Genomic DNA, 27,882 nt, shown 5'->3' with positions numbered 1-27,882 from the left:
GAAGAATTTTTTATTCCCAACTTTGGTCCTTCTTGTTATGCAGTAAATATTTATTAATCTGTGCTTCTGGCTTTATCTGTGTTGCAACTTGCAACACTGATATTAATTTTCAAACTCTGTTGAATTTCTCTAAAATAGCAACACTATTTCCCCATTTTCAACTTCATTCTGACGTGAATCGTGATAGAGATTTTTTTCGTACGACACAGTATTATGAATTGTTGTTTTATTCTCAAATTGTACATAAACGTCGTGTAAGTGAAAATGTTGTGATAATGTGAGGTTGTACCTGTTAAATAAGTGAAATGGAGACGAATGCAAATCAAAAAGGTTAGTTAACAATGGACCTACTAAGCCTATGTTGTTTGTGTATGAATAACTGTACCTTATGACATTATTTAGGCCGACGTAGGACACCTGTAAAATATACTAAGACCTATAATTCTTTACATGGTATATCGTATGTTTTTCTGAAATAAATTTTACTCGCATATTAGGAATTCTGTACGAATATAGCGTTGTCATATTGTAAAATACTTTTATGGCGATAGTATTTCGTATATAGTCAACATGTTATAATATTTGCCTTGAATATTGCCAAGTGTATGAGTCACTTTCTGGGACTGTGATGTCATGTGCATGTTAATAAACAAAACACATGAGTTTGTGGTACTTACCTACATCACATATTCAATGAATTAGCTTCATTGCTTTTATTCTTCCTTTCAGTCAATGCAATTGACACTAATTCATAATGAATTTGTTGTTTTGACTGTAAATTATTATAGTGTTAAATATTCAATCAATAAAGAATATTAAAGTTTAATTGTAAAGTGTAATGTAAGTAAATAATTATTGGTGTAAATGTGATAAAAAAAAAAACATAAACGTAAATTGGTATTTGCAAGAATGTAGATAAAAAAAATCTTATCTATATCTTATAACATTTACTTTTAAAGTCAAGATTATTGAATGCATACCATACATTTAGTAATAGTTATATGTAATATGTTTAGAGGTAAACAGCTTATGTTAGTTGTATAAAATAGATTCTTACTATTTCCTGTTAATCAGAAAAGTACTAAGTAGAGTTTATAAATAACTAGCTTACCGCCCACGGCATCACCCGCTTTGTCTAAACCTAATAAATAATATACTAAAACCTTCCTCTTGAATCACTCTATCTATTAAAATAACCGCATCAAAATCCATTGCATAGTTTTAAAGACTTATGCATACAAAGGGACATAGGGACGGAGAAAGCAAATTTGTTTTATACTATGTAGTGATAAGCAATGTGAATTTGAATTGAAATTTGCTAGCTTTAATTTTGTGAAAGTAATTTGATAAAAAATGTTTATCTTTATATATATATTTTCATTTCTTACCAACATACACATATACTTAACACAGTAGTTGATTTTTGAATCATTATCTATAATTCTTGTTTGTAACATTATTAATTAAATGAGCAATATTACCAAATACAATACAACTAAAAACCAATGTATTCCCACAACAGTGTCCTGTGTAGTGAACTATGCTTACGATGCATCGGAGCCCGACGAGCTGACGATCAGACCTGGTGAAACATTGAAGGACATAGAGCGTCTGCCGGGAGGCTGGTGGCGAGGCGAGCTCAGGGGACGCAGGGGCATGTTCCCGGACAACTTTGTTACTGTGTTGCAAGACAGCGCTAATACAAGGTGTGTATTTAAACTACTAGTAGAAAGGAAAGACTGGATTTTTTTGTTTGTTTGTTTTGTTGAAGATACTTGAAAAGTACTTGACTCATTTAAAAATGTTTTGTTATATAGTATACTATATCATTTTAGTACTGAATCTATACCAAAGTTTAATTCAACAATTCTACACAAATAAATGTGAAAATAAGTTATCAAAAATGATTATGTATCATAAAAACATATATGTATAAAAGTTTTATTCACTTTATACTTTGAAATTAATGTTTTATGTGTCACAATAACAAATCTAAAGAATGATTAAATTTATAATCTAACTTCCAATTTAAATAACAACATTTGAATCATATACTTACTCGTGACTAATTAATCTATACTTCTATACTATTATTATAAAGAGGAAAGAGGAGGTTTGTATGTATGTATGTATGTATGGTTTTCACGCATAAACTACTGGACCGATTTTGATGAAATTTAGCACAGATAATCTTTAGACCTTGAGAAAGAACATAGGCTACCTTTTATTGCGAAATATGTACCACGGGCGAAGCCGGGGCGGACCGCTAGTTATCAATATTTAGCAATAGTAGATAACTTTCATAATCTAGGCTCAAAGCAGTATCTATTAATATTTTTATACTTCTTATAATTAACATAATTTTATAATAATAAGCCAAAATAAATGATGAGATATTACTACAATTTTTTTTATTAATTACTTCTCTGTAGCAACTGTTAATTTTTGTTTATCTAATTATGTTCCATGTTTTAATTAGAATAAGGAAGTAAAGTAACTATTAATCAATTGAACATTCCTTCCTCTATACAGTATAAGGGCACTTCTAATTTTTGTTCAATATTGAGTAAATAAATTTTTAATTATAAGCATACTGATTACATCTCATACAATCATAATTATGCAGTTTCTCTATTACCATTTGAAAATTAGGAAATCAACCTGACAATAGATATTGTTCTTTCAACATGAACCCAGTGCAGTCGGTCTCAACTTTTTATAAAAAATACCACATAATAGCCATTGTTAATGACTTAACAGATATGACGAATAATTTCTTGATTAATAGATATTAATCATTACACTGTTTATCTAATCAGGGCAGATAAGATAAGACACACATAGGTAGACGTTTTTATATTGTACTTGGTTGTGGTTAATTTTTAACAAGCTGATAGATTTAAACAAAATTGGTTATACAATTAATAGAAATTGGTAAGCTATTAATGGTTATACATAGTTTTGTGATAGTGACTTATTTCATTGGGCAATCTAGTTGTATTTTCAGTGGAGTGTTTTGATTTGTTTATTTTGAGATATCTATTGTTTTTTGGTTTTTAATTATGAATGAGTGTAAATTTTAAAACAGTTTTATTAAAAATGGGTGTACGACAATAGTGAGTATTATTGTCTTTATTAAAATAAGTTACAAAAGAAAAGTGGAACGTATTATACTTTCAATATATTAAAATTTATGAATTATATGTTGGAATGCACATTAGACATAAATAAACTTATTGAAAAGTCGGCATTATATATTTAAAAATAAAAGTATGTAAGTTTTACAAAATTATCCCTTTTCATCCCATCCAGATAATAATAAAGTCCACTTAAATTTTTCAAGTAAACAAACCTTGAAGAGAACCTTTTCAATACAATTTTCGTCATAATTTCAATTGAATTCATTAATTTCCTGAATAGAAGTAAGTTATTAAACTTAAATGACGTATTTCTTATTTTACTCTGTTGCAGAGTTAAGATTGAATTCCTAGGTAATTTTAAGTAGTTAGTAGTTATTTGTTTCATATGATATTGTATGAAAAGTTCTTGTTTAACTTTATACTCTGCACTAAAAAGGTGACTCCTAGGTACAGTCATTTTTGTGTTTCCGTTTTACAATCGAATTTAATAAGAAAATGACGTAAAGATAATGTCAGAACACGTGTAAACAAACACTACTCCACTAGGGAATACTTTAATTGTATTTAACTACTCATTTCGTGTACTGAAGGTACACGAAATGTGTTTTAACTACTCATTTCGTGTACCTTCAGTACACGAAATGAGTAGTTAAAACACCCATGTTTAAGCCAAGCCTTGCTTTTTTGGTATGTCTATAAATTCGATCGTGCCTCGACACGTATAAAAGGTACGTGTGAATTATCCTAAAGCATGAACTATCGCGAAAGAGTACGAGGCCAGGTAGTCAAAACAGTATTTTCAGTACGAAAAGAAAGTCTAGTCTCATGGGACAGCATGTCCAATCCTGCTAGAAACGAATGAAAATGCTAAGGCAATTTGAAAATTTAAAATCTTAATCCTAAATTCTAATCTTGTTAACAACGTTATTGACCTATGTTATGAACCTGTGTTATCTAATGATTGAAATGGTAATATGTATTTAAATCGCTACTATTAATTTTAAGGTCCATTACCAAACTAACGATCCACTAAAAATAACAGAAAATAGATTTGTGTTGTGCTGATTGAAATATTAATTTTTATCATAAAAAATTGGTTGTCTGTAAATTTGGTTAACTGACGATAGTTGAACGTGACAACGTCCGATTGTGCTTCTTTGTCGCTCGTTCCGCGCTCTCGCTTGCACTTTAAGCCTTACATGGAACGCCTCAGAGCGAGGTAACGCCGCATGAGTCATGTTTTTTCGTGCGTGCAGCCGGCTCTATCGAATTATAAGATGTTGTCACGTCAAAAAGCTCCACTTCCAAAATAAAGGATCAATAATTAAAATAAAGGTTATGTTGTTCAGGTCGGGCGGCGTGCAGGGCAGGTGCCGCGCGGTGTTCAGCTACCAGCCGGCCAACCCGGACGAGCTGCCGCTGTGCGTCGGCGACGTGCTGGAAGTGCTTGGCGAGGTATAGTGCCTGGTGGTTAGGGAATGTGAGCTCTGTCACAAGGGAATAAGGTTGATAATGAAATGTCACATTTGGCGACGTTGCCAAACCGCCAAGTGTGTAATACAGTTCAAAATGTCCAAGCTTAGATATGTAAATAGTAGGATGATATTTGTAAAAGGTCGAGTTCGAAAGATTTGTAACATTTAAGTTTTGTTTCAGATGCACACAGAATTTGTAGAGTAATAATTTCCAGGATTAATGTGAAAAATTGTGTTACAATAATTGGAAGGACAAATTTTACCAACAGATCACAGATTCTTGTATATTATGTTTATACGTTTTTGTATAGTATGTTTATAGTTTATACGCTGTTTAATTAACATTTCCCTTACCAGGTGGAAGAGGGCTGGTGGCAGGGCCGTCGGTTCGGGCGCGTGGGGGTGTTCCCCTCGAACTTCGTAGTGATGCTGGAGCCTGCGCCCCCCTCACACCCTGCGCCCCCCTCACACCCTGCGCCCCCCTCACACCCCGCGCCCCCCTCACACCCCGCACCCCCTACACACCCCGCGCCCCCCGCGCACCCGGCGCCCCCCGCACACCCCGCACCCCCTGTGGAACCTGCGCCCGCGCTGCCGCCTAAACCTGGTAAGCTATTATGAACTTTATTGTAAAGGAATAGTGTTCTTTTTGCATTGAAAAATTTTCTCGTTTCGTTTTAGTATAAGGAACTTTATTTTATTTTATTGAAGTGAAACTTCTTTATCGGGGTTGGAAAAAAATTTATTGTAACATTTTTTCGTTACGCGCCATCTTGTTTTTATCCCTACCACGCGTGATTGACGTATTTCTGTAAAGTTGCATATACCTAGTAAATTATTTTTTGAAAAATAAGGTCATAAAGAAGTTTCTATTCTTACGTGTGTACACTAGTACACGCATACATTTTTTTATTTATTTATTTACACTTTATTGTGCTGGCATACAAATAAATCCTTAAAATTAAAACTTATAACTAGTCCAGCACAGAAGGCGGCCTTATCACTTAAGAGTGATCTCTTCCAGGCAACCTACTGTGTGGAGTAATAATGTGAAAGAGGAGGTAGGTAAGAAGTGCAAAAAAAAATAATATAATATATTATAAATATATGTAAATATACAGGGTGTAATCGTTAAGTGTGCACAAGCGATTATTCCGTAACTATTGCAGATATCAAAAAACTTTAAACTGATATCGAAAGTACTTAACCTAATGAGTAAAATGGCCATAATAAATTTTTAAAAATAAAACGAGAAATAACCAAAAATGTTACATTAAACGCTCCCATACAATTTATTTCCCATACATTTTGTTGTATTCATATTAGATTTTCGAAGTGACGTCCTTATTGTGCAATACAATGAGGAGGTCTATTTACAGTTTCTAAATGAACTTCCCTCCAAATTTGCGAAGTAATTAAAGCAGAAAACCAAAAAAACAAAAAAAAAAGCTAAAATCTTTCATATTAAATGTATAGGTTGATCCAAAAGTAATGATAATTGGGTATTTCCTGTGCACATAAAAATATAAAATAAATGTTTTATGCTTGCTCATGTAATCACTAAGTTATCACAAAAAAATTATATCTACAGGCCACGTTTCCAAGTATTAACATTAATTTTAATGTGAACAGTGCGAGCCAGAATGTTTCCCGACGAAAAGAAGAAACAACGATTCGACATTTAGAGGGTGAATTTCTAAATTTTTAATGAGATCAGGATAATTTTTTGTCACGATTTGTGACCATGGGCGTTACCTGGGTTCACCATGTTTATGCTGAAACCAAGAAACAATCAATGGCCTGGATGCGAGCTTCCAAAGTGACGGTGAAGATTTTCAAAGTGAAAATTAGTGGGATAGATTAAAGCCGTAGTTTTTTGGGACGCTGAAGAAATGTGGAATATTTTAAGAAGGTAGCCACTACTACACAGGGCTCTTACTACACAGACCAAATTAAAAGATTGCGGGTAGGTAAGTAAGAAAAAGAGACATGGCAAACTTCGGTCTTGAATGTTGGTTCACCAAGACAACGCACCAGATCACAAAGCGTCAGTTGCGATGGCTGCCAATCAAAAATCGGCATTGAAAATGCTTGAACACCCACCCTGTTTGTAAGATCTAGCTCCTAGTTAATTCTATCTCTTACCTTGGCACAAGAAACACCGTCGATACAAGAAATTTTAAGACGACAGCGAAGTGATGGCCGATTTTGAGGGGTTTTTGTAGATGAAGTCAAAGTTTTTTTTTTCTAAGTTAAGGAAAAAAAATATCGAAGTATATTATCTAGTTAGAAGACTATCTAGAGAAATACATAATTATTTTAACTGTAATGACCTTGTTTAATATTGATTATCATTACTTTTGGATCAACCCATGTACATGGGATATTCATATCTCATACTAAATGTATGGGAGGGTTTAAAGTTAATTTTTTAGATATTTCTCGTATTATTTTTTAAAATTTATTATGGCCATTTTACTCATTAGGTTAAGTACTTTCGATATCAGTTTAAAGTTTTTTGATATCTGTAATAGTTACGGAATAATCGCCTGTGCACACTTAACGATTACACCCTGTATACACACATAGAAGATATAAGGAACTTTATTGTAAGGTGATAGAGCTGTTTTTTGTTATTGTTGGTTATTGATTCTGTGGTCTTCTTTGTTATAATTTTGGTGGTAAAGGTACCATGATCGAATAGCAGTAACAAGAAAAAATAATAAAAACCATCCATATATACAACCGTAAATCCGTATTTTGAACTGCTCATTTGTTTTTGAAGTTATCACAAAATACGACAACTTACTAGTGTAAGGGTACTACTCATTCCATTCAATTAGAATAAATGTGATTTAGATGCCATAAAACATCTCAGAATGGACCATTAATAAAAATAACGACTAATACAATAATTCATCTTCATAAATCGCTCCTATCAACGTTCTCATTTGCTCCTGACCTTAAAAACTGGGATTATTAATTATTTGCTGATAAGGAAATATACCGCAAAATACATAGTAAAGATTAGGACGTTGTATATCCAGTCGGCGTAGTTACACGTTTAAAAGTTGAAGGGTTATCGATCACGAGTAACCTAATTTAGTTAACACTAAATATAAGTCTTTGTATTGCGATTTTTTCATTTGTTGATAAAAAATGAAGATGGGATTTTAATCTCACATTTTATGTAAACTAGCATGTTGTAACATTTGATTAAATTGCTCTTTTAATGTATTCCATATAAAATAATTCCCTTACAACCAATGGTATTATAAGTTGAAAGGTGTAGATATGTAAAAGCTCATTCGTTTGGGAGCGGCACGTAGTTGACATGTGGCCGAGATGCGATTATTGCCTAAAATAAGTACAACAGGATGATTATTGTTTTAAATTTTGTAAAATGTTACATTGTTACGATTTTAAAAGAGCACTACGGACCTTCTTGCCGGTTCTCAATTTTTCTACATTTTTACGATTCTAAAGTGCTTCTAAACTTAATCTACTTGTATAAAATATCTTTGAAGGTTTTGAGGTTATGTTCACTATATCTACTCATTCAAAGTTATATACCATGTAACCTAATTTTGTATCTATTTAATGTGTGTGCTATTGGAAATAGTCAGTATTTACTACTTACTCTAAGCTCTCATTCCTCTCACCGCCATACAAGCTAATAATATATGTATATTACATATAATATCCTTTTACAACAGTGAAGGAACAGTGCCGGGTACTATTTCCTTACACGGCGGTGAACGAGGACGAACTGACACTTGCTGAAGGGGACATAGTGACGTTAGTGTCAAAGGACGCACCAGATCGTGGCTGGTGGCGCGGGGAACTGAATGGACGTGTTGGACTGTTCCCGGATAACTTCGTACAGCTGCTGCCGGCTGGTGAGTGACAAACAGTGACACACTTACACACACATAATACTCAATTGCAATAACACTTGACACAATAACACATGACACTAAAATATAACACATGCCACTAAATAACACATGGCACTAAATATCACATATCAGTAACACAGAACACAAACAACACACACACAATCATAGAATATAGCATATGACACACATGATACACAATAACACATACACAATAACAAAATTTTAACGTGTTTTTAAGTACGTTTTAAAGGCGCTTTCAAATAGTCAGCCAGTACAAATTATACTACCAATAGAAGCTATAATTTGTAAATCTTGGTCACCAACACCGTTGAATTGTCATTGCTCATAAATTTAAATTTATAAATAATAGAAAAAATTCGATCACGAGACGGGACTCGATCCCGCATCCTTTCGCGCCATTCCGGGGCGGATGCCTGACCAATTCAGCCACTCGTTGTCATTGCTTATATTTTTCTGCTTTGTTTTAAATTCAATTATCGATTAAATATAGGTATGTAGAAATTTTGTATAATAATAAAATCACTGTGTAAATCACACAATATTTTCCGACAAAGGAATCGAACACAAACCATAAGCTTTAAAAGACTACGTTACTAACCAATGCAGCACGAATATATTTAAAAAATATGTAATGTAAACACTTTTGTTAATATTCCACATTTATGATCTCGACAAAAAAGGATATTTTTATAATCCTGACTCGGAAAAAGGACTAGAGGACGAATGTTACTACAATAGCTATGAATACGTCTGTATTTTTGTTTATTTTAATAGTACAATGTACAATATAAAGGATTCCCTTGTGCACGAGGACTCGGGAGTTCGTTATTGATGTTGTGGGTAATACAACCGGACATTGTTTTTTTAAAACACGGTCAAAAAGCTTTCAAGTTTATTTATATAGAAGAAATATTTCAAAACGTTTAGGTACTATGAAAACCTTCGTTAAATTTTATTATTTTGGTTATAAGTAACAGTCATTTTCCAACGTCTTTGACCGGCGCGGCGTACTGCCAGTTTTTTTATTATTTAATAGTTTATACATATTGTACCTATATATGTATTCACATTTATTGTAACGGAATTTTTTCGGTTCGGCGCCGTAAAGTGAACTTCGTATTCGAATAATTTAATTCTATTCTTTCGTCTAGGTAAAGTATTTTCTAAATAAACGTGTTTAGTCTTTACTACTTCGATCATAAATTAAAACTATTATTGGTAAATATCTTTACTATAAAGGAAATAATTATTGTACAGTGTACACATAGAGTCGCGAATAGTCAAACTTTCTTCGCAAGGTCACGTAGTAAGCTGGAACCGTAGATGGCCTAATTTCTTTGTTCCTTTCTTCTTTGCTCCCATTCATATCTCTTAATGCATATTGTGTATTCTTGCTTAAATAACAATTATTTTGCTTTTTAAAGTAACAATTTTTTAACATGCTGACGCTCACTGTCGCAATTTTATTAGGTACATTAGTTGTTGAATTAAAAGAAGCATGTGTTACTCCTTATTCCTCAGCTAACCAAAAAACATTCAAATCTGTTAAGCCGATCTTGATTTATAAATATAGTAACTAACACAAGTTTATTTTGTACATATAGATTTGGTTGCAGCTTCGGAAAGCCTTTTTTAATTTACAAACGGATATTATTTTTACTTTCGTTAAGAAAAATTTTTTACTGAAAATCAATTTCGATTACAACGGTAATATGTACAATGCAGTTTCGGATGCAAAATTCGCAACACTATCGATTTCCAAATGAACAAAAAACTGTCGGTTTTACTTTGCCTCTAATTACGTCATTTGAACGCACGACTGGTGACGGTGTTCGGAGTGATGAAATTGCTCAGACATTCACGGATATTATACTGTTATTACGATTTGATAATTTAATTTGGCAGATTGTTTTAGCAGAGTTAGGTCAGTTTCACGGTTGAATTCATCATCATCATCAGCCCATTTACGTTCCCACTGCTGGGACACTGCCACCTATGAGGGTACAGGCCATAATCCACCACGCTGGCGGATGACACATCGAACCCGGGTCTTATCGATTCAAAGTCCACTGAGCCACCACTGCTCTAGAATTAACTGATAGTTTGATCACAATAAGTAACAAATAAGCTGTCTAGAACATATCCAGGGGTGGCTCTGGATCCCAATAGTGTGGAGGCATAATTTTTTCGACACAACCTTTCTGCCCGAGTCTTCCTTAGAGATTCCAGTCCAGTTTTGTTTAAACGGTATAAAGTAGCCTTCGTCTTTTTACATGATTCGTGCAAAATCATGAAAAAAGCAGTTCTATAGTCCAGTCATTTTAGGCCAAATTAGGTGCTCCGTTAAAATTACACCCTGTAGATGTAGAGATTTTCTCTCATTTGAAATATTAAGTTTGTAAGAGCGATCAAGATCGATGCAATAAAAGTACACAGTGATATTGCGAGTTTCGTTTTCGATTACGATTTTCAGAGGGGAAGTTTATAGGTTATGAAATTCGTATTATTCATCAGCCGATAAAGGCCGTTCCCTGTGTAAATTATTATGTGTTATCATATCTCGAGATAGATCTTAATGTAAATATTATTGAATTTATATAGCGAGCGCGTAAACGTTGACGCTTTATGACAAAACATTGGTAACCTGGTACGTCTATTTTAATAGCTTATTAATAGCTTTACGCCTGCGGTTTCTCTCGTAATTTATCGTGGCTCTTCCTCCTTACATCGTAAGAAACACAGTAAAATTCTAATGATATTATAAGTAAAAAGGTGTAAGTAGACAGGTTGTCAACACAACGTTTGATCCTCAAAAGTGGCACTCTAACGCACACACGATTAGACTTCAAAGTATAACATGATTCAATGATCTTGAAAGAAACAGAAACAATTCTGACTAACTTGCCACATTTATAACTTTACACCTTTTTATTGATGATGGTAAGATTCACATTCTTGTATTTTACGCCGATCTTCGTGAGGATATGCTGTGGTGTGGTAGCTACTACTAAAGAATAGGCTAATTCTTATTAAAGCGTGTCCAGATCTCACATAACAATTTGTAATATGTTTGACAAATGGCATTGTGCACAGTGATTGAAATGTAAACAGCTTTTGCGTTTATATTTTTTGTTTTAATTACGCATAAGCGATCATGCTCGTTATAAAATTAAATAACTAAATATGAAAATGATAAATTATTAAATCGCGTGTTTAAACCTTTTTTAACAAGTCACAACATTTGTAAATATTTATTATGACCACTACATATTAAAAATTTTGGACGAATGTGTAAAACCTTACTTTAAAATTAGATTTAACGTAAAAAACGTATTTACATGTTTAAGTCGTCTTCACGTTTATATCCTTCAAATTTTACCGGTTGCCTCAATTTTGGATTTAATCTCGTGACATTTTTTCTCAACAAAAATTTAAAAGGAAATTCTAAAAGTACAGTTATAGTAGTATACTAACTGTGCCCCGTGGTTTTACCCGCACTTCTTCGCTCCTATTGATGTTAGCGTGATGATATTATAGCCTGTAGCCTTTCTCGATAAAGAAGCTACTTTTCTAATCGGACCATTAGTTTCAGAGATTAGTGCGGCAAACAAACAAACTCTTCAGCTTTATAGTATTAGTATAGATTAGAGAAATTAAATACATAAAGTGCAATGTTTAGAATAAAAGTTAAATGTATGGTCCCTAATTTTGCGTAATAAACTTGGAATGGATCGTGAAATGATAAGACGATTATGACCAAAGTCACCCTACATAAAATTTCACAATTCCACCGGGAAAGCACCCGTAAAATTCCCCACTCAAGTAATGTTATTATTCTATTGTTTCTGATTGATTGTGATTGACTCAATGTATCCTGTATCATGTATATTCAGGCAATTTCAAAGACAATTGCCTTGTCTTTTAGAGATGAGAAAATATTTCAGTTTTCTTTATAATTTGCATTTATTACCAGTCTCATAAATCATCTGCGTAATGCCTTCTTTATTTGATACTATGCGGTTTTACCCGCATTGCTTCGCTCCTATACGTCTTAGCGTGATGATATATCTATAGCTCTCTTCGATAAATGGGCTATCTAACACTGAAAGAATTTTACAAATCGGACCCGTAGTTCCTGAGATCAGCTCGTTTAACCAACCAAACTAACAGACTCGTTATAATATTTAATGTATGTTATTCTTGTCTTTCTTTCTATTCCCAAATGCCTGTTGTTTACTTCATTCAAGAACACAGTCTTGAGGCTTATTTTCAGCGACCTTCGACTGTTACCTTATGCATTACTGTGCATTCATAATTATTATCTTTCCTCAAGCTAATGTAGCGAAACGAGCCCACACTATTTATATTTGTATATCGCCCAAACAGCGTTGATATTCGTTGCTATTGACATTAAAGCGAAGGTTACGAGAGTCGTGATTGTATTACCTCATCGTGGGTTTAGTGGCTTAGTGGCCAGTCGGTGCGTTCCACCACATTATGTTAGTTGTGTTAGTGTACTTACAGTATGGGCATACAACGTAAGTTTTTGTTGGACGCGATTTTTTTAACGTGTTTTTGTTTTCGGTGATTTTTAGTTTGACGTGAGATATTTTTTAAATTGTGTGTGTTTACGTGTTAGGTGTTTTTTGTGAATTAGAATGTGTTTGGAACGGTGATTTAGATTAGCTGGTTGGTTTAATTTTATCGTGTTTTCATGGTAGTGATAATGTGGCTTTTATGGATTACGCTGTTGAGTATACTTTTATTGTTCACGTTGTTTTTTTTTACTGTTTACTAATAGAATAACACGAAGTTGTGCATATCATAAATAAGATTTATTTGGAAGATTTTATTTTCTCAAATATTCTGTAAGGGTTCAAAATAAATATCTTTAATTAGTAGATAAGTAACCAGTAGAAATAATTTCTACATTATCTGTTTCAATTTGTAAGTATATATTTACGAAATCGTGATAGGCGAATGACGACCTTTTATATTTATGTATTATAATTTTTTATTCAGTTTTGATGCAATATATTTTTTCGATAATGTGTGCGATCCTACAGACAGAAGATTGTTGACCAACAATATAGCTGTCTCGCTCCACGATCACGACTAATGTGTACCTATGTTTGGTTGGTTGGTTTGTTGTTTGTATGGTACCTATGTTTACGATATTAATATTTATGTGTGAGTCGGACATTTCCTAATATGGATATAATTATTATATAAATTATTCATAGTCCAGTTATCACGCTTCTTTATGAAATAATGATTTACGAAATTGTCGGTTTAGTTCAGTTAAGTTAAATATGTGTATGTATTTTGTTTGTAACTGGTTTTTAAGTTGTTTTACACATTATTATTTATTTATTTAACACTTTATTGTGTAAGAAACAAAATATACATAAAGGTTACAATATTACATTAAATAAAAGCACAAAGGGCGGCCTTATCACTATGCAGTGATCTCTGCCAGGCAACTTATGTTGTTATCGATTGATAATTATGTTAAATCAATATTTACATTGATAACATGTTTTGGTTTCCTGTAGTGGCCGCTGACCTTGAATTAAAATTAAATTAAACATGTAAATGTAATCTGTTAATTCTCGCTTTTGTCTGTTATAATAAACTCGGACGTGATATATGAACGTTCATCTTTTTTTATAGGTATATGACGTAATTTATGTTATACAAATTATATATTTGCAATGCGGTTACTTAGATTATTATCCGATTACGAAATACTAACAAGAGATAATAATATGTAGTTTTAAAACAAAATATTTGTAGGTAATACTGTTATAGCCAATAGTGGTAGGTATACAATTTAAAAGATGTTACATATTTATTTGAGATAATGTTTTTTAAACAATGAATAAGGTTATCTTGAATATAGAATTTAATAGGTCCGGATAAATTTTTTATCAACCAACCATATAGGTTAATTAAATGAACTCTACACAAAAAGAAGTTCACAAACTTAACGGATAATGAACGCGATTTAATACTCGTGTAAAATCAAATACAAGCAAGTACTAAATATAATTAAACAATTTCTTTCAAGAACAAAATGTATCCCTACGTAAGTGATTTACCCTAGATACCTTCGTCGAAGACGTGACTGTAGCATTGTTTACTTTCGATACAGCTTATCAATCACGCGCGTTGATTGAAGTACATATTTCTATAGCTTATATGTTATTGTGATGTATAATCTATATTATGTAAAGTTTCATTCAAACAAATAAATTCTTCAGCTTTATAATAATAGTATAGACTAGCTGTGCTCCGCGGTTTCACCCGCATTGCTCCGCTCTTGTTGGTCTCAGCGAGATGATATATAGCCTATGTCAACATAAAGAACGATACCTACTAATTTTAAAACTATTAAAACTAATACATTGTTCAAAATGAGACCTATAACGTAAAGTGCTAACGTAATATCAAGAGATTTAACACCTGTTAAATAGTGTTGACGTGTTTGCCGTTAATTAAATATGATTTATAATTTAATAATGTTATTCTACAGTGGCACAAGACCTGGAGGAGAAGAAACCGGACCGGCCGCCGGCGAAAACGACGAAATGTATCTATCCCATATTAAATAAGTACACGGAAAAAACTGCAGCGGTCACGGAACTCACAACTACTAAATTAAGGTATGATATCTGTTGTTTAGTTATTTAATATGTGGATTTATTTACAAAAAAATATTTATAAATGTGTATATCATAACCTCTAACCACTTATATCATCAAGATCACTAACGTTTTAATTCATTAAATACATAATATAGGTCCATTTATTAGTTTAAACTGTCACAATTCAAAGAATGTTGATTAAAATTCCAATATTATTGCAACACATTTAATAATTATGTATTGGGTAATTGTATCTAATCATCCCGTAACAAATACCACTAATAACACCTTCCTCTTAACCACTTCATCTTAACAATAAAATCTCAACATATTACAGACATATAAGATCTTTCCATACTGATACCAATTTCCAATAAAACACACACACCCAAGGACCTCGTGCCTGATGTCAAATGTCAAAAAAAAAAAACCATCAAAAAATTTGAATACATTTCCAGTGATCCAAAAAAATGGGAAGGGAAGGGAAAATGGGAGCGTATCGAACTACCTCCAGATGCAAGAGAATTGATAAGTAACAAAAATTGCGCAGCTCGTGCGTATGATAAAGCGCCTACTGAAAGCAATCGTAGGATATTACGATATTGTCAGAGAGCACTTAGGAGCAGATTACAAGAACTACGCGCAGGGTAATCGATCCAATGGTGTTATAAGATAAAAGAGTAGATGGGTTAACATTCGATCTTCAAAAATGGCACACTAACATTTCGATAAAGTATGATGGCATGATTTCAACTATTAAGGTGCTTTCCACCAGAGATGTACGAGATTGCGTAGCGAGGTAAATGTTTGTAAAGAACCAAACTCGCTTCAAACGCTAAATGAAGCGATATGATTGGTTCTTAATTATGTGAAAAAGAGGCCAATGTTAATTGTGGCTAAATTAGCCACATTTCGAGCGCTAATAACCTATCTACACCTTTTTAGGGTTCCGTAGCCAAAATGGCAAAAACGGAACCCTTATAGTTTCGTCATGTCCGTCTGTCCGTCTGTCCGTCTGTCCGTCTGTCCGTCTGTCACAGCCGATTTACTCGGAAACTATAAGTACTACAGTGATGAAATTTGATGGGAATATGTGTTGTATGAACCGCTACAAAAATATGACACTAAATAGTAAAAAAAAGAATTGGGGGTGGGGCCCCCCATACATGTAACTGAGGGATGAAATTTTTTTTTTCGATGTACATACCCGTGTGGGGTATCAATGGAAAGGTCTTTTAAAATGATATAAAGTTTTCTAAAAAACATTTTTCTTAAAGTGAACGGTTTTTGAGATATCAGCTCTCAAAGTCGTAAAAAGTATGTCCCCCCCCCTCTATTTTTATAACTACGGGGTATAAAATTCTAAAAAAAATAGAGGTGATGCATGCTAATTAACTCTTTCAACGATTTTTGGTTTGATCAAAGTATCTCTTATAGTTTTTGAGATAGGTTGATTTAACTGTAATTTATTATATTTGCTGCTACGGAACCCTTTGTGCGCGAGCCCGACTCGCACTTGGCCGGTTTTTACTTATAATATTATTGTCGGCATGATGTTTGTCTGCATGAAGGGACTGGAGATGGACATTTTGAAGCTTTGATATATATTCAGATTGTGTTATTAAATAAAATGATATGATAGATAAGAATTTTTTAAAATGGCTAGAAAAAAGGTAATAGGGATTTTTATAGTGGCGTTTACTAGATATAAAAATAACGCAAGTTCTTGTATTGTTTTAGTATGAGTAAAAAATATATGTTATGGAAAAGAATAGTGAATTTTTTGGGACCTGGGAATTGTTTGCATGAGATTTATATTTGAAGTTGGTAAGATGGATGAAAAAGGAGAAGACAACTTATTAAATTAAATTTAAGAAAATTTAACTATAATGTATTTTATATTGTCTGTTATACTAATTCCACATTTATTATTTAATGTGCCAATTTGTTAATGGTTCTATAATAATTCTTTATTGATATATCGTATAAAATTGACGGGGATAATCCCTATAACGATGGCATATTACTCATTGTTGTTCTCGGTTGAGGTTGATATTTTTGAGTGTATCGCCTATAATTTTTCGTTTTTCAATATTAAATATTACCAAATATATCGGTGAATGTAATAGCATTCGTGGAAACGTTAGATAAGGTTTATAGATTACTCAGACGTAAGTCATTGTGAAAAAAGTATTCCTTGATTTATTTACGTTATAATATGAACAACCGTATCATTTTTTGCTCAGCTGGGATGAAAACATGATCTATTCATAACTTATTCTCCTTTCTATACAACAATTCAACCGGGTGTCCCTCAGGGCTCTACACTTGATCCGCTTTTTTGTATTAAAATATGTACATGCAAGTATGACACTTCTAACGGCATGCTTGAATAAAATTCCTAAGAAATATTACAAATGAATCAATTATTTGTCATAGTATTTATATAAATTCTTAAAAAAATAAAATTTGCATTATTAGAGCGAATTGTTTGAAACGTCGAATCAGTTAACGACACAGCTTAATATTTATGATCGTCATTCACCTATCTGTCAATTTATAAACGACTTAATGATCGCTTAAAAAAGCCTCTCACAACTCATTAGAAAACGCTCGGTTTTAACTTATGACTTATGCGATTTAAATGATTATTATATATTACTTTGTGCGTAAATGTCTTTGAGGAAATATATCTATTAGTGTTATAGGTTCTATTCTATATAGAAGGGACACTCTCCCCAGTTTAAATCAAGTAAAAACCTTTTTTGTTTTTTCATTACTTCATATAAGTTTCACGCACACAGCTTTGTGTACGACAGTTACACGTGTGTCTGTAAATGACAAAAAATGATAGCTTACATACGCTTCACTCGCAACTTCATTCCGCGTGCCGTGAAGCTTTAGAAAGGTTTGCCACTCACGATTAGAACATTTACGATATTGGGGCCTTCAAGAAAAGAGCTTATTTGTCCTTAAAAGGCCGGCAAAGTAACTGAAAGACTACCAGTGTCCATAGGTTTATGGGCGGTGGTGACCACGTAACATGAGGTGGGCCACCTAGTGTTGATGTTGCTAATAAAAATCAATTTTGGATCATTTCTTATTAGAAATTTTCGTAATATTTTCAGTATGCACAAAGAAAACACGGTTAACAAGGAGAGCAGCGCGCAGAGTACAGTCACGCACACGAGTAAAAGTGAAGCTGAGAAGATTGTACACAACGAGACAGTCGTAGATGGCGTTGATGGACAGGTAAATATATTTCTACTAGACTTCCGCCCGCGGCTTCGTCCGCGTTTTCAAAGGAAAACCCGCATAGTTCCCGTTCCCGTTGGATTTCCGGGATAAAACCTATCCTATGTGTTAATCCAAGTTACCCTCTATATGTGTGCTAAATTTCATTGTAATCGGTTCAGTAGTTTTTACGTGAAAGAGTAACAAACATCCATACATCCATACTTACAAACTTTTGCCTTTATAATATATATATATAGAAGATAGAAGATTATAAATTTTAAAAAGAATAGAAAAAATTCGATTACGAGGCGGGTTTCGAACGTCTTCTGCTTATATTTCTACTTGCTGTGCCGCTTGCAAAAAGAAGTGTTTCTATAGCTTATGTGATAAACTATATTACTGTAAAGTGGCATTCAAATTCGGCATGTAGTTTATTTTCGTTAAAGAGTTACAATCATACATACATTCATCCTCACATGATGTTTACAATCGAAACTTCTTAAAACCTTGTATTAAAGATAATACCGCAAATACTATGGATTTTTCCTTTCACCTGAAAAACTAACCGACTTAAAAAAAAAGAGGATTTCGGCAGTTTTTTTTCGTTTATTACCTCAGTACTTTCGCTACCTAGCGATAAGGCCGCCATTTGTACATACTTGTATCTGTTTGTTATTTTTCTGTGTTTTATGTAAATCTTGTGTGTGTGCAATAAAGTATTATCTATCTATCTATCTACTTTCGACTGTTTTGAAAGCTGGTGCCTCGCCTATGGTACTATTAAAATGTTATCTGGTTCTGACAAAGTGAATGCGATTTAATATTTCTTTAAAGCAATAATATATGTAATTGTTGATAATTTCAGATAAAAAAGCCTCCCGTCCCTCTAAAAAAGAGTCCGACACCGACTTCCACAGTCAGCGGAATGTTCAGCGGGCTCAAGAGTAAGATACTCTGGTCGGCGGATAAGACGTGAGTCACATAATATAATATTCCACATAAACGGTTTTAGTAAGATTTTAGAAAAAAAAAAGACGGGTCGCACTCCGGGAGTGCCGGCAGAAGTGAAAACTTGATTATTAACGTTCAGCATGTTTGATATTTTGGAATGGTATCCGTCTTACGCATGGAATATAAGGGCTAAAAAAAAATTCGTCTTACGCCTATATATTAGGAGCCTGGGTCATTATGTAGAAAATTATGGTGGAAAATAAACGATTTATTTATTTATTTCCAGTGAGAAAACATCGATATCGATATCGAGTGGGAGCAACAGTAGTGTCGAAGGTGATAAAACTGACGGTATCACAAGTAGTAAGGTCCCCAACACAAATACCTTCGATCATATCGAGAGGAACTCCATATTGAATGACCCAAGGGCTGGCAGGTGGGTTTATTAATTATTTTTTTATATGTAAAAAGAAAACGTGACTGACTGAATGAATGAATGAATGAATGAATGAATGACTGACAGTGACGGTCTGACCGACTGACTGACGGACTGAATAACTGACTGACTGACTGACTGACTGACTGACTGATTTACTTAAAATATTTCTAAATAAAGGCCAAATCGAAAAGATTTTTCTCGATTTTTTTTATTTATATTTGAGAAATTTTATTGAAGCAATATGAAATTAATAATATCTAATATTTCAGGGTAAAAGCACCACGCCGTCGACCGCCAAGTCAAATAATAAGGGACGATTCGCCCGTCGCCATTGGACTTAGTAATGGACATGAGGGTAATTATTATCTTTTATTAAAGAATAAATAATAACCCATTGACCACCGAGCGGCCCGATCGGGCCGAGACACAATAGATTTTCTATTGTGTCTGTGATCCGAGGACTGACGGAATAAACAAATAAAGTTAAGAATATAAATGAATATAGAGAGATCTGTAGAAACTATTTTATTTAAACTGGTGGTAATTGTTAACTTTGCTATGACGCTTTAAAAGTACAGTGTAAACTCTATATAACGACACTCCATTTAACGTCAAACTCCGTATTTTTTTTTTTTTTTTTATAATAGAGCGGGTAACGGAGCAGGTGGGTCACCTAGTGAGGTGATCACCACCGCCCATGAGCACTCACAAAGTCACCTTTGTGAGACTGTTACCGACTTTCGAAGGTGGGTGTAGGCTCTCTTTTTAAATAAGTCCATGTCATATATGTGCGGGAATACCGAACTTGGAGACTTCAAGATTTAGACTTCAAGATAAGAATACCGAACTTGGAGACTTCAAGATTTCTCGACTTTGGTTGGTTTATATTGTTATCTATACAATAATACACTCCATATAGCATCACGCTCACTCTAATTAACGACCACAATAAGACATTACAACTAGGAACTAGGACTAGGAAGTACTGACTAAGTTGTCGAAATCAATGAAAATGTAGTTGTTTACATTCTTTTTTACTGACATACTGGACGATCTGCCAAAAAATTGAAGAAACCTCAATATGAAGACCTTGATCAAGCGATGATAACATGGTTTCATAGGCAATGTCAAAATAATATTCCTGTCTCGGGACCAATCATGCAATTTTCCCTTTCTCTCCATTTAACGACCACTCTCTATAACGTCGAAAAATGCACGGTCCCTTAAGTGACGTTATATAGAGTTTACACTGTATTTAGAAAAAATCTAAGTGTATAAATACATGTGTGTGTTTTATTTCTGAAAAAATAATGAATAAATTAAAGTGTAATAAAAATATGTTTATTATTTAGAAATTATGTACTCACAAAAACACTTATTATTAAATACAAATATTATTAATCACTAAAATTATCATCCCAGTGCCACCAGAGAAGTCGGACAAACCTGCGGACAAATCCAGCGACAAATCGACGGATAAATCGTTAGACAGGTCGTCGCTAGATAGATCGCTTGACCGATCGGCGGATAAATCGCAAGATAGATCTTCCGATAAATCCCTAGATAGATCGGCGGATAAATCGTTGGATAAATCTGAGATTAAGCCACGTGCGCGCGAGTGGGAGAAACATAAAGCGCCGTGGATGGAGGAACTTAAACTTAATCAAGCTAAAAAGGGCGGTTTGGAAAGGCATCGACACACGAGTACTGATAGGTATGTTATCTTAATCCATACTAATATTATAAATGCGAAAGTAACTCTGTCTGTCTGTCTGTTACTCAATCACGCCTAAACTACTGAACCAATTTTCATGAAATTTGGTATGGAGATATTTTGATACCCGAGAAAGGACATAGGCTACTTTTTATCCCGGGAAAATGACGCAATCCCGGAAATCCTACGGGAACGGGAACTATGCGGGTTTTTCTTTGACTGCGCGGGCGAAGCCGCGGGAGGAAAGCTAGTTAATATATATAAATCTCGTGTCACAATGTTTGTCCTCAATGGACTCCTAAACCACTTAACCGATTATAATAAAATTCGCACACCATGTGCAGTTCGATCCAACTTGAGAGATAGGATAGTTTAAACATGTAGGTACCACGGGCGAAGCCGGGACGGACCGCTAGTATTTATTTAAGTTAAATATTAATGTGCCGAGTACACGTGTCAGAAGTGAAACTTCTTTGGTAAGATTCAAAGATACCAAAATCGTCGCCTTACGTAACGGTATTGCCATGATGCGACCTTCAAATTTTACTTTTAACCCTCCTACAGAAGTTTCATTTTAAATAACTTTATTGTCACACTACTAAAACATTTTTTTTTTCTCTTTTTTTGTACCTATAAGAATTATGAATGAATAAAAATTATATTATCTAGAATATTGTAATATTATACAAGTCATAACCAAACATTCTTCTTTCTGTACAATATCAAGTGTATAATATTTAATGCAGTATTATCAATAAAATAAATATAAAAAAATATATTTTCTCTTCTAGAATCGTGGATTGCGGCGTAGAAGAGAAACGATCGACGCACTCTATGGAAATGTCCAAAAGTACATCGTCAATTAGCAGCAGGATATCGGTCTTGGAGAGCCTTGAAACTAGCTTAGATGTGAGATATTTATTTATACCTTATTCTCATGTCATTCTTATCTCATTCTTTTATTTTATTTAATTTTATTTTTATTTTATTTCATGTATTTCAATGATGATAGTGAAATGGTAGAAATTTTCAGAAATCCTGAATGTACCTACCTATTTCTGCTATCGCTATAACAATAAATAATAAAAAGTCGAGGTTTTTCTCTTGTTATATATTTTTCTATAGTTTATAATTTATATGTACAGGACTCGTAGTGTCCCGAGTCCAACACACAAATGACTGATTTTTTAACGTGATAACGTCTTTAAAATCGTTTTAGTCGGGTGACATGTTCAGAAACTTGTGTCACACCAAAACCTCACGAGCGCGGTCGCAGGTATAACGAGAGAGAGACGGACCGATCTCCCGTCTCATCTCGAGCGCTGCCACCAATAAGACGTTATCACGTAAACATCTCGATCGTAAATCTACTTTACAAACAACCAATTTTTTTTCGATCGACTTCAAAAAAGGGGACGTTCTCAAGACGATTGATTTTTTTTGTTAAAAAATAATTGTTTTAACAATATTAATTTGCAGAAGTCCCGAAACTCACTAGAGAAGAAGGAAAGTCCACCGCCGGAGCTCCCCACGAGCAAACCGCCACCACTTAACTCACCCACCGCAGCCGGTAATTATTAAACTCAAACTCAAACTCATTTATTTGGCACCAATTTTGACAAACAATGTAATTAAATAAAAAAAAAAACGAACAAGAGAAGAAATACAAAATTAAAATAAAATTAAAATTAAAGTTACATATTTATATTTATTTCTTAGGGCCGATTTTTCAATGCTTTGATAAAACTTATCCGTCCAATAAAGTATTACACGATAATATTAAAATGTCACGTAAACTGTCAAATACGGGCAATTAGAATACGTTTTTAAAATGGTAGTTCTATACATTATTCGACGAATAATTTTTATCCAAGCATTGAAAAATCGGCCCTAAATTTGATAGCATTCAAATGCTTTAAAAATTAAAGAATAGAAAACATTGTCTTTGCGGGATTCGAACCCGCGACTTCCGCCTTACCAGGGCGACGTCTGATCTTTCGGTCACCCGTGATCCCAGAACAATCGAATTTATTCTATTCTTTCGGTTTTATATGTCTTAGCTTCGGCACTTTCATTGTAATAGCTATTTACTTTTTTATTATTTGAAAGAAAATAAATTCTGACTGCCTTATATTATGTCGAAAAATAAAGGCACATCAGCAAAATGCATCATGAAAATAAACATTATTTATAACATTATTTATTTATTATTTATTTATTTATTTACTCTGTATTGTACAAAAGTCTAATAAAATAAAAGTACAACAAAACCATTCAAAATGTACAAATGGCGGCCTTATGGCTCAAAGCCATCTCTGCCAGGCAACCTTCAGGCAAAGAACAAATCAAAACTTTAGGTAGCCAATTAGAAATTTTGCATTTGACAACAAAAATAAAAAATAAAATAAAACAATATTTAAATAAAATAAAGTTTACATAAATACAATACATATATACATAAACATACTAAATATATATTCATATATTTAATTGCAGGCCGAACATTAACAACAATGCTCGACGACATAAAGAAGATAGCGCCCCTCGCGTCCGCGAGATTAGACCTCGAGAAATCTCCAGAAAAACTCGACAAAACAGAGAAACTCGAGAGAACGGAGAAACTCGAGAGAACGGAGAAACTAGAAAGAGTAGAGAAGTTGGAAAGAGTGGAGAAACAGGAGAGAGAGAGAACAGAGAAGATAGAGTCGATAAGTGCGTTCTCGTGTGAGATTAGTGACAGTTTGGACAGGAGTAGAGAGGATTTGATTGCGCAGCTTAATAATAGAGTGAGTTTTTATATTAATAACTAGCTGTGCTCCGCGGTTTTACCCGCAGTGCTCCGCTCATGTTGGTCTTAGCGTGATGATATATAGCCTATTATAAGAAATAAGACGCGAGGCCGGTTTAAATATTAGTTTGAATGTAATAAGAATGTACTGCGATTCTACACAGCTACCTAATTGATGTAGGTAGTTGATAACAAAACGCAGCTAGTCAACGATTATTAGTAAAGTGAGGGTAGTTGGGTCGAACGTCGTATAAACAGCGTCCGAGCCCCTAGGCACGATTCGTACGAATGCGCCACGAGTCAAAGGAAAGCGGCAATTTATAGTATTCGACAGCTAAGCATGTTCGGACAGGAAACAGTGACAACTATATTGACAACTACTCATCCACAAAAATATTAAATCAAAAGTTACGTCTAACACGGCCATACTGACAATCGTACGTCCTCGTACGCCTTTTCTCGTATTAAAACACTACGGTAGTTCATCTCGGGATTACACAACCATCCTGCCTCGGCCAGACTCGACCTGACAGAACAATAACCACGTCCACATGACATAGGCACTCCGTTCGCGTATCTTGGTATATCTACGCTCGTTCGACTAGTGAAATACATCACTACGATACGCCAGCGACTAGATAATACCTCAACGCCAGGGTTCGACTAGCGATTTGGATCACTACACACAATTCCTTCGATGAACTACATTCCCGTTACAATAATCCACGTAACAAATTTTTACTTCACACAACGCACGAAAAAACACAAACGCCAGTATGCCGTTACAAAACTCAAAACAATTAACAAGTGTAGGCTTGAATTCTATCCCGCTTCTGATATAAGAAATAAAATATGCGAGAGGGTTAAATATTAGTTTGAATGTAATAAAAATGTACTGCGATTCTACACAGCTACCTAATTGATGTAGGTAGTTGATAACAAAACGCAGCTAGTCAACGACTATTAGTAAAGTGAGGGTAGTTGGGTCGAACGTCGTATAAACAGCGTCCGAGCCCCTAGGCACGATTCGTACGAATGCGCCACGAGTCAAAGGAAAGCGGCAATTTATAGTATTCGACAGCTAAGCATGTTCGGACAGGAAACAGTGACAACTATATTGACAACTACTCATCCACAAAAATATTAAATCAAAAGTTACGTCTAACACTATAGCCTTCCTCGATAAATGGACTATCTAACACCGAGATATTTTTTCAAATCGGACCAGCCCCCCTAGTCAAGTGGCTTTCTGTTAGCGTAGCGTTCAATAGAATAGACTACGAATGTATGAGATTGACGTAGGCTGTAGATAAACGTATCTACAGGTTACGTCAATCTCATACATTCGTAGTCTATTCTATTGAACGCTACGCTAACAGAAAGCCACTTGACTAGGGGGGCAGTAATTCCCGAGATTAGCGCGTTCAAACAAACAAACTCTTCAGCGTAAAAACTCTTTATAATATTAGTATAGATTAACTGTTCCGGCAAACGTTTTTATGGCTTACTCTTGTCACTTAGGAGTATGAAAAATAGATGTTCGATTTTTTGACCTACCCAATATGCAAAATTTCATGAGAATGGGTCAAGCCTTTTCGGAGGAGTTTTACTTCAAACACCGCGACACGATAATTTAATTTATTAGATAATCAGAGATCCTTTATTTGCAATCATTTGACAAAATTTAAAGTGACCTCAGGCTCCGAAGATAGTAAAAACTGTTTTTTTTTTGTTATGTTTTCAAGTACATGTTTTTTTATTTTGTTTGCCCAAAATATTCCTTGGGTGATTCGATTTTGATGATTCTTTTTTGTTACAATTTTTAAGACAGAAAAGCTAAAGCTTTTTGGTAAAAATAATATTTAAATTACTAGGATCATCATTATGTTCGTAACTTTAATAAAAAATAAAAAGTTATAAAGATATAATAAAAATATGCACAACATTACAGATAACGAACCTAGAGAAGCTATTAGAAGTACAAAACGCGAAGTTCACGGCGGCCATCGAAGATTTGAACGTTAGATTAAAAGCCGAAGAGGGAAAGAGACAAACGCTGCAGAGCGAGATGGAGAAACTGGCGCATTGCGTCACACAAGTATAGATTTTTTATTTAAATATATTAGTTTTAATATATGGGTTTGGGTTTTTGTATGGGCTAGTGGCGTTGGGCTTTCGCGGCAAGTGATGAAACTTGGATATTTTAAAAGACCAATATATTGCGTATATAAGCGTTCATATACATCGTTTTGATTAGAATTTTTAAATAAATAAAGGAGAAACCTAAAAAAATCAGAAAAATCTTATAATAAATCATTTAGATTCTAGGTAAATGTATACAAAACCAAATATCTCTGTTCCTAAGACATTTCGAGATTTGTGTCCATAATAACTTTTGCTTCATTTAAGGGCCGATTTTTCAAAAGTTGGATAAAACTTATACGTCGAATAATGTATAAAACTACCATTTTAAAAACGTATTCTAATTGCCCGTATTTGACAGTTTACGTGACATTTTAATATTATCGTGTTATACTTTATTGGACGGATAAGTTTTATCTAAGCATTGAAAAATCGGCCCTTAAATATCCAAGTTTCATCCACTGACCGCGAATGTTTTTCACGACGCCATCTTTACCCAAACCCCTTTCATGTATAAAGATATAGGGCGTATTATGCCGAAGTTCACAATTGTCATGTATACATTCCAATTTTTTTTATTGTAAATGAAAATCGCATTTTATGTTTGTACCGCTATGTGCATTTCTTGGTTATGTCTAGTCTGTTTAAAAAACGAAATTTTTTCTTTTTTTTTATATGTTTGGTGAAGGAAATGGATTGAGTATGCGTCTTAGTTGGATAGGATTTTTTGAACAAAGCAAGGATATTTATAATGGTTTTATTTTAAGTTAATCTTAACTTGACTTCATCAGTCAATCAATAATACATATTTGTCTGGTAAAAGGTAATTCCAATCTAAATTATGGCATTCGAAAAACAAAAAAAGACGTGTGGCACTCGGGGACTGCCGCGGTAGAGCTATTGCATGCTATGCCTTCAAGCCACACCTCCGCGCCCGTCCCCGTGGGGAGCGTGAGGTTTTTTTCGTTACGGAATTTCTGGATTCGGTCCCCGCGCTCAAAGGCCCGCGATAGAAGCTATGCAATAGCTTAAAAAGAGTTTTCCTCACATCTTAAACTCACATCAGAAAATTAATACAATTATTTCAGTAAAAAAAAATAAGTGTGACATATGCACCATTCATTTATAATATTTATTGATATCTATATGTACTTATATTATTATTGAAATTGGCAAATGCGCAATCCATTTTCTATAATCTGTATTCATAAATTTACTTAAAGTGTATCGTTTCAGCAACAATATAAGTTGAAAGCATAATATTATAACTATCTCTTTCTATCCCAAAGAAACTAAATTGGTTAGAGTGAGAGGGATTGATGTTTGTCTATCTTATTGAAATAAAACGTTTCTATGAAAAAGAAAGAGAAAGTTATTGAAAATTCAACCTTACGATCTTGTTTAAAAGGATATAATTTGCTTGTTGCCT

The 27,882-nt window shown here is 33.8% G+C and overlaps 2 protein-coding genes across 2 annotated transcripts in view; both read left to right on the top strand.

Moving 5' to 3' along the window:
- Window positions 1-27,882, top strand: part of Gpdh1 (Glycerol-3-phosphate dehydrogenase 1) — a 362,977-nt gene that overhangs the window by 260,513 nt on the left and 74,582 nt on the right. The window lies entirely within an intron of this gene.
- On the top strand, window positions 165-26,705 carry cindr (CIN85 and CD2AP related). Its single transcript, XM_089700280.1, has 15 exons — window positions 165-330; window positions 1,523-1,706; window positions 4,490-4,595; window positions 4,973-5,222; window positions 8,332-8,514; window positions 15,071-15,200; window positions 18,311-18,434; window positions 19,285-19,391; window positions 19,657-19,806; window positions 20,079-20,164; window positions 21,232-21,523; window positions 22,315-22,432; window positions 23,003-23,093; window positions 24,020-24,309; window positions 26,263-26,705. Exons 1-15 carry the CDS (start codon window positions 306-308, stop codon window positions 26,413-26,415), a joined length of 2,289 nt encoding a protein of 762 aa, XP_089556406.1. The 5' UTR covers window positions 165-305; the 3' UTR covers window positions 26,416-26,705.

Source organism: Colias philodice, chromosome 10 (assembly GCF_061535455.1).
Source record: "Colias philodice isolate Cphi_HAF_F1 chromosome 10, ilColPhil1 Martin Lab GWU primary, whole genome shotgun sequence".
Classification (NCBI taxonomy): Eukaryota; Metazoa; Arthropoda; class Insecta; order Lepidoptera; family Pieridae; genus Colias; species Colias philodice.
Note: the sequence above shows the minus strand (reverse complement) of the source record. Positions and strands in the feature narration are given on the sequence as shown.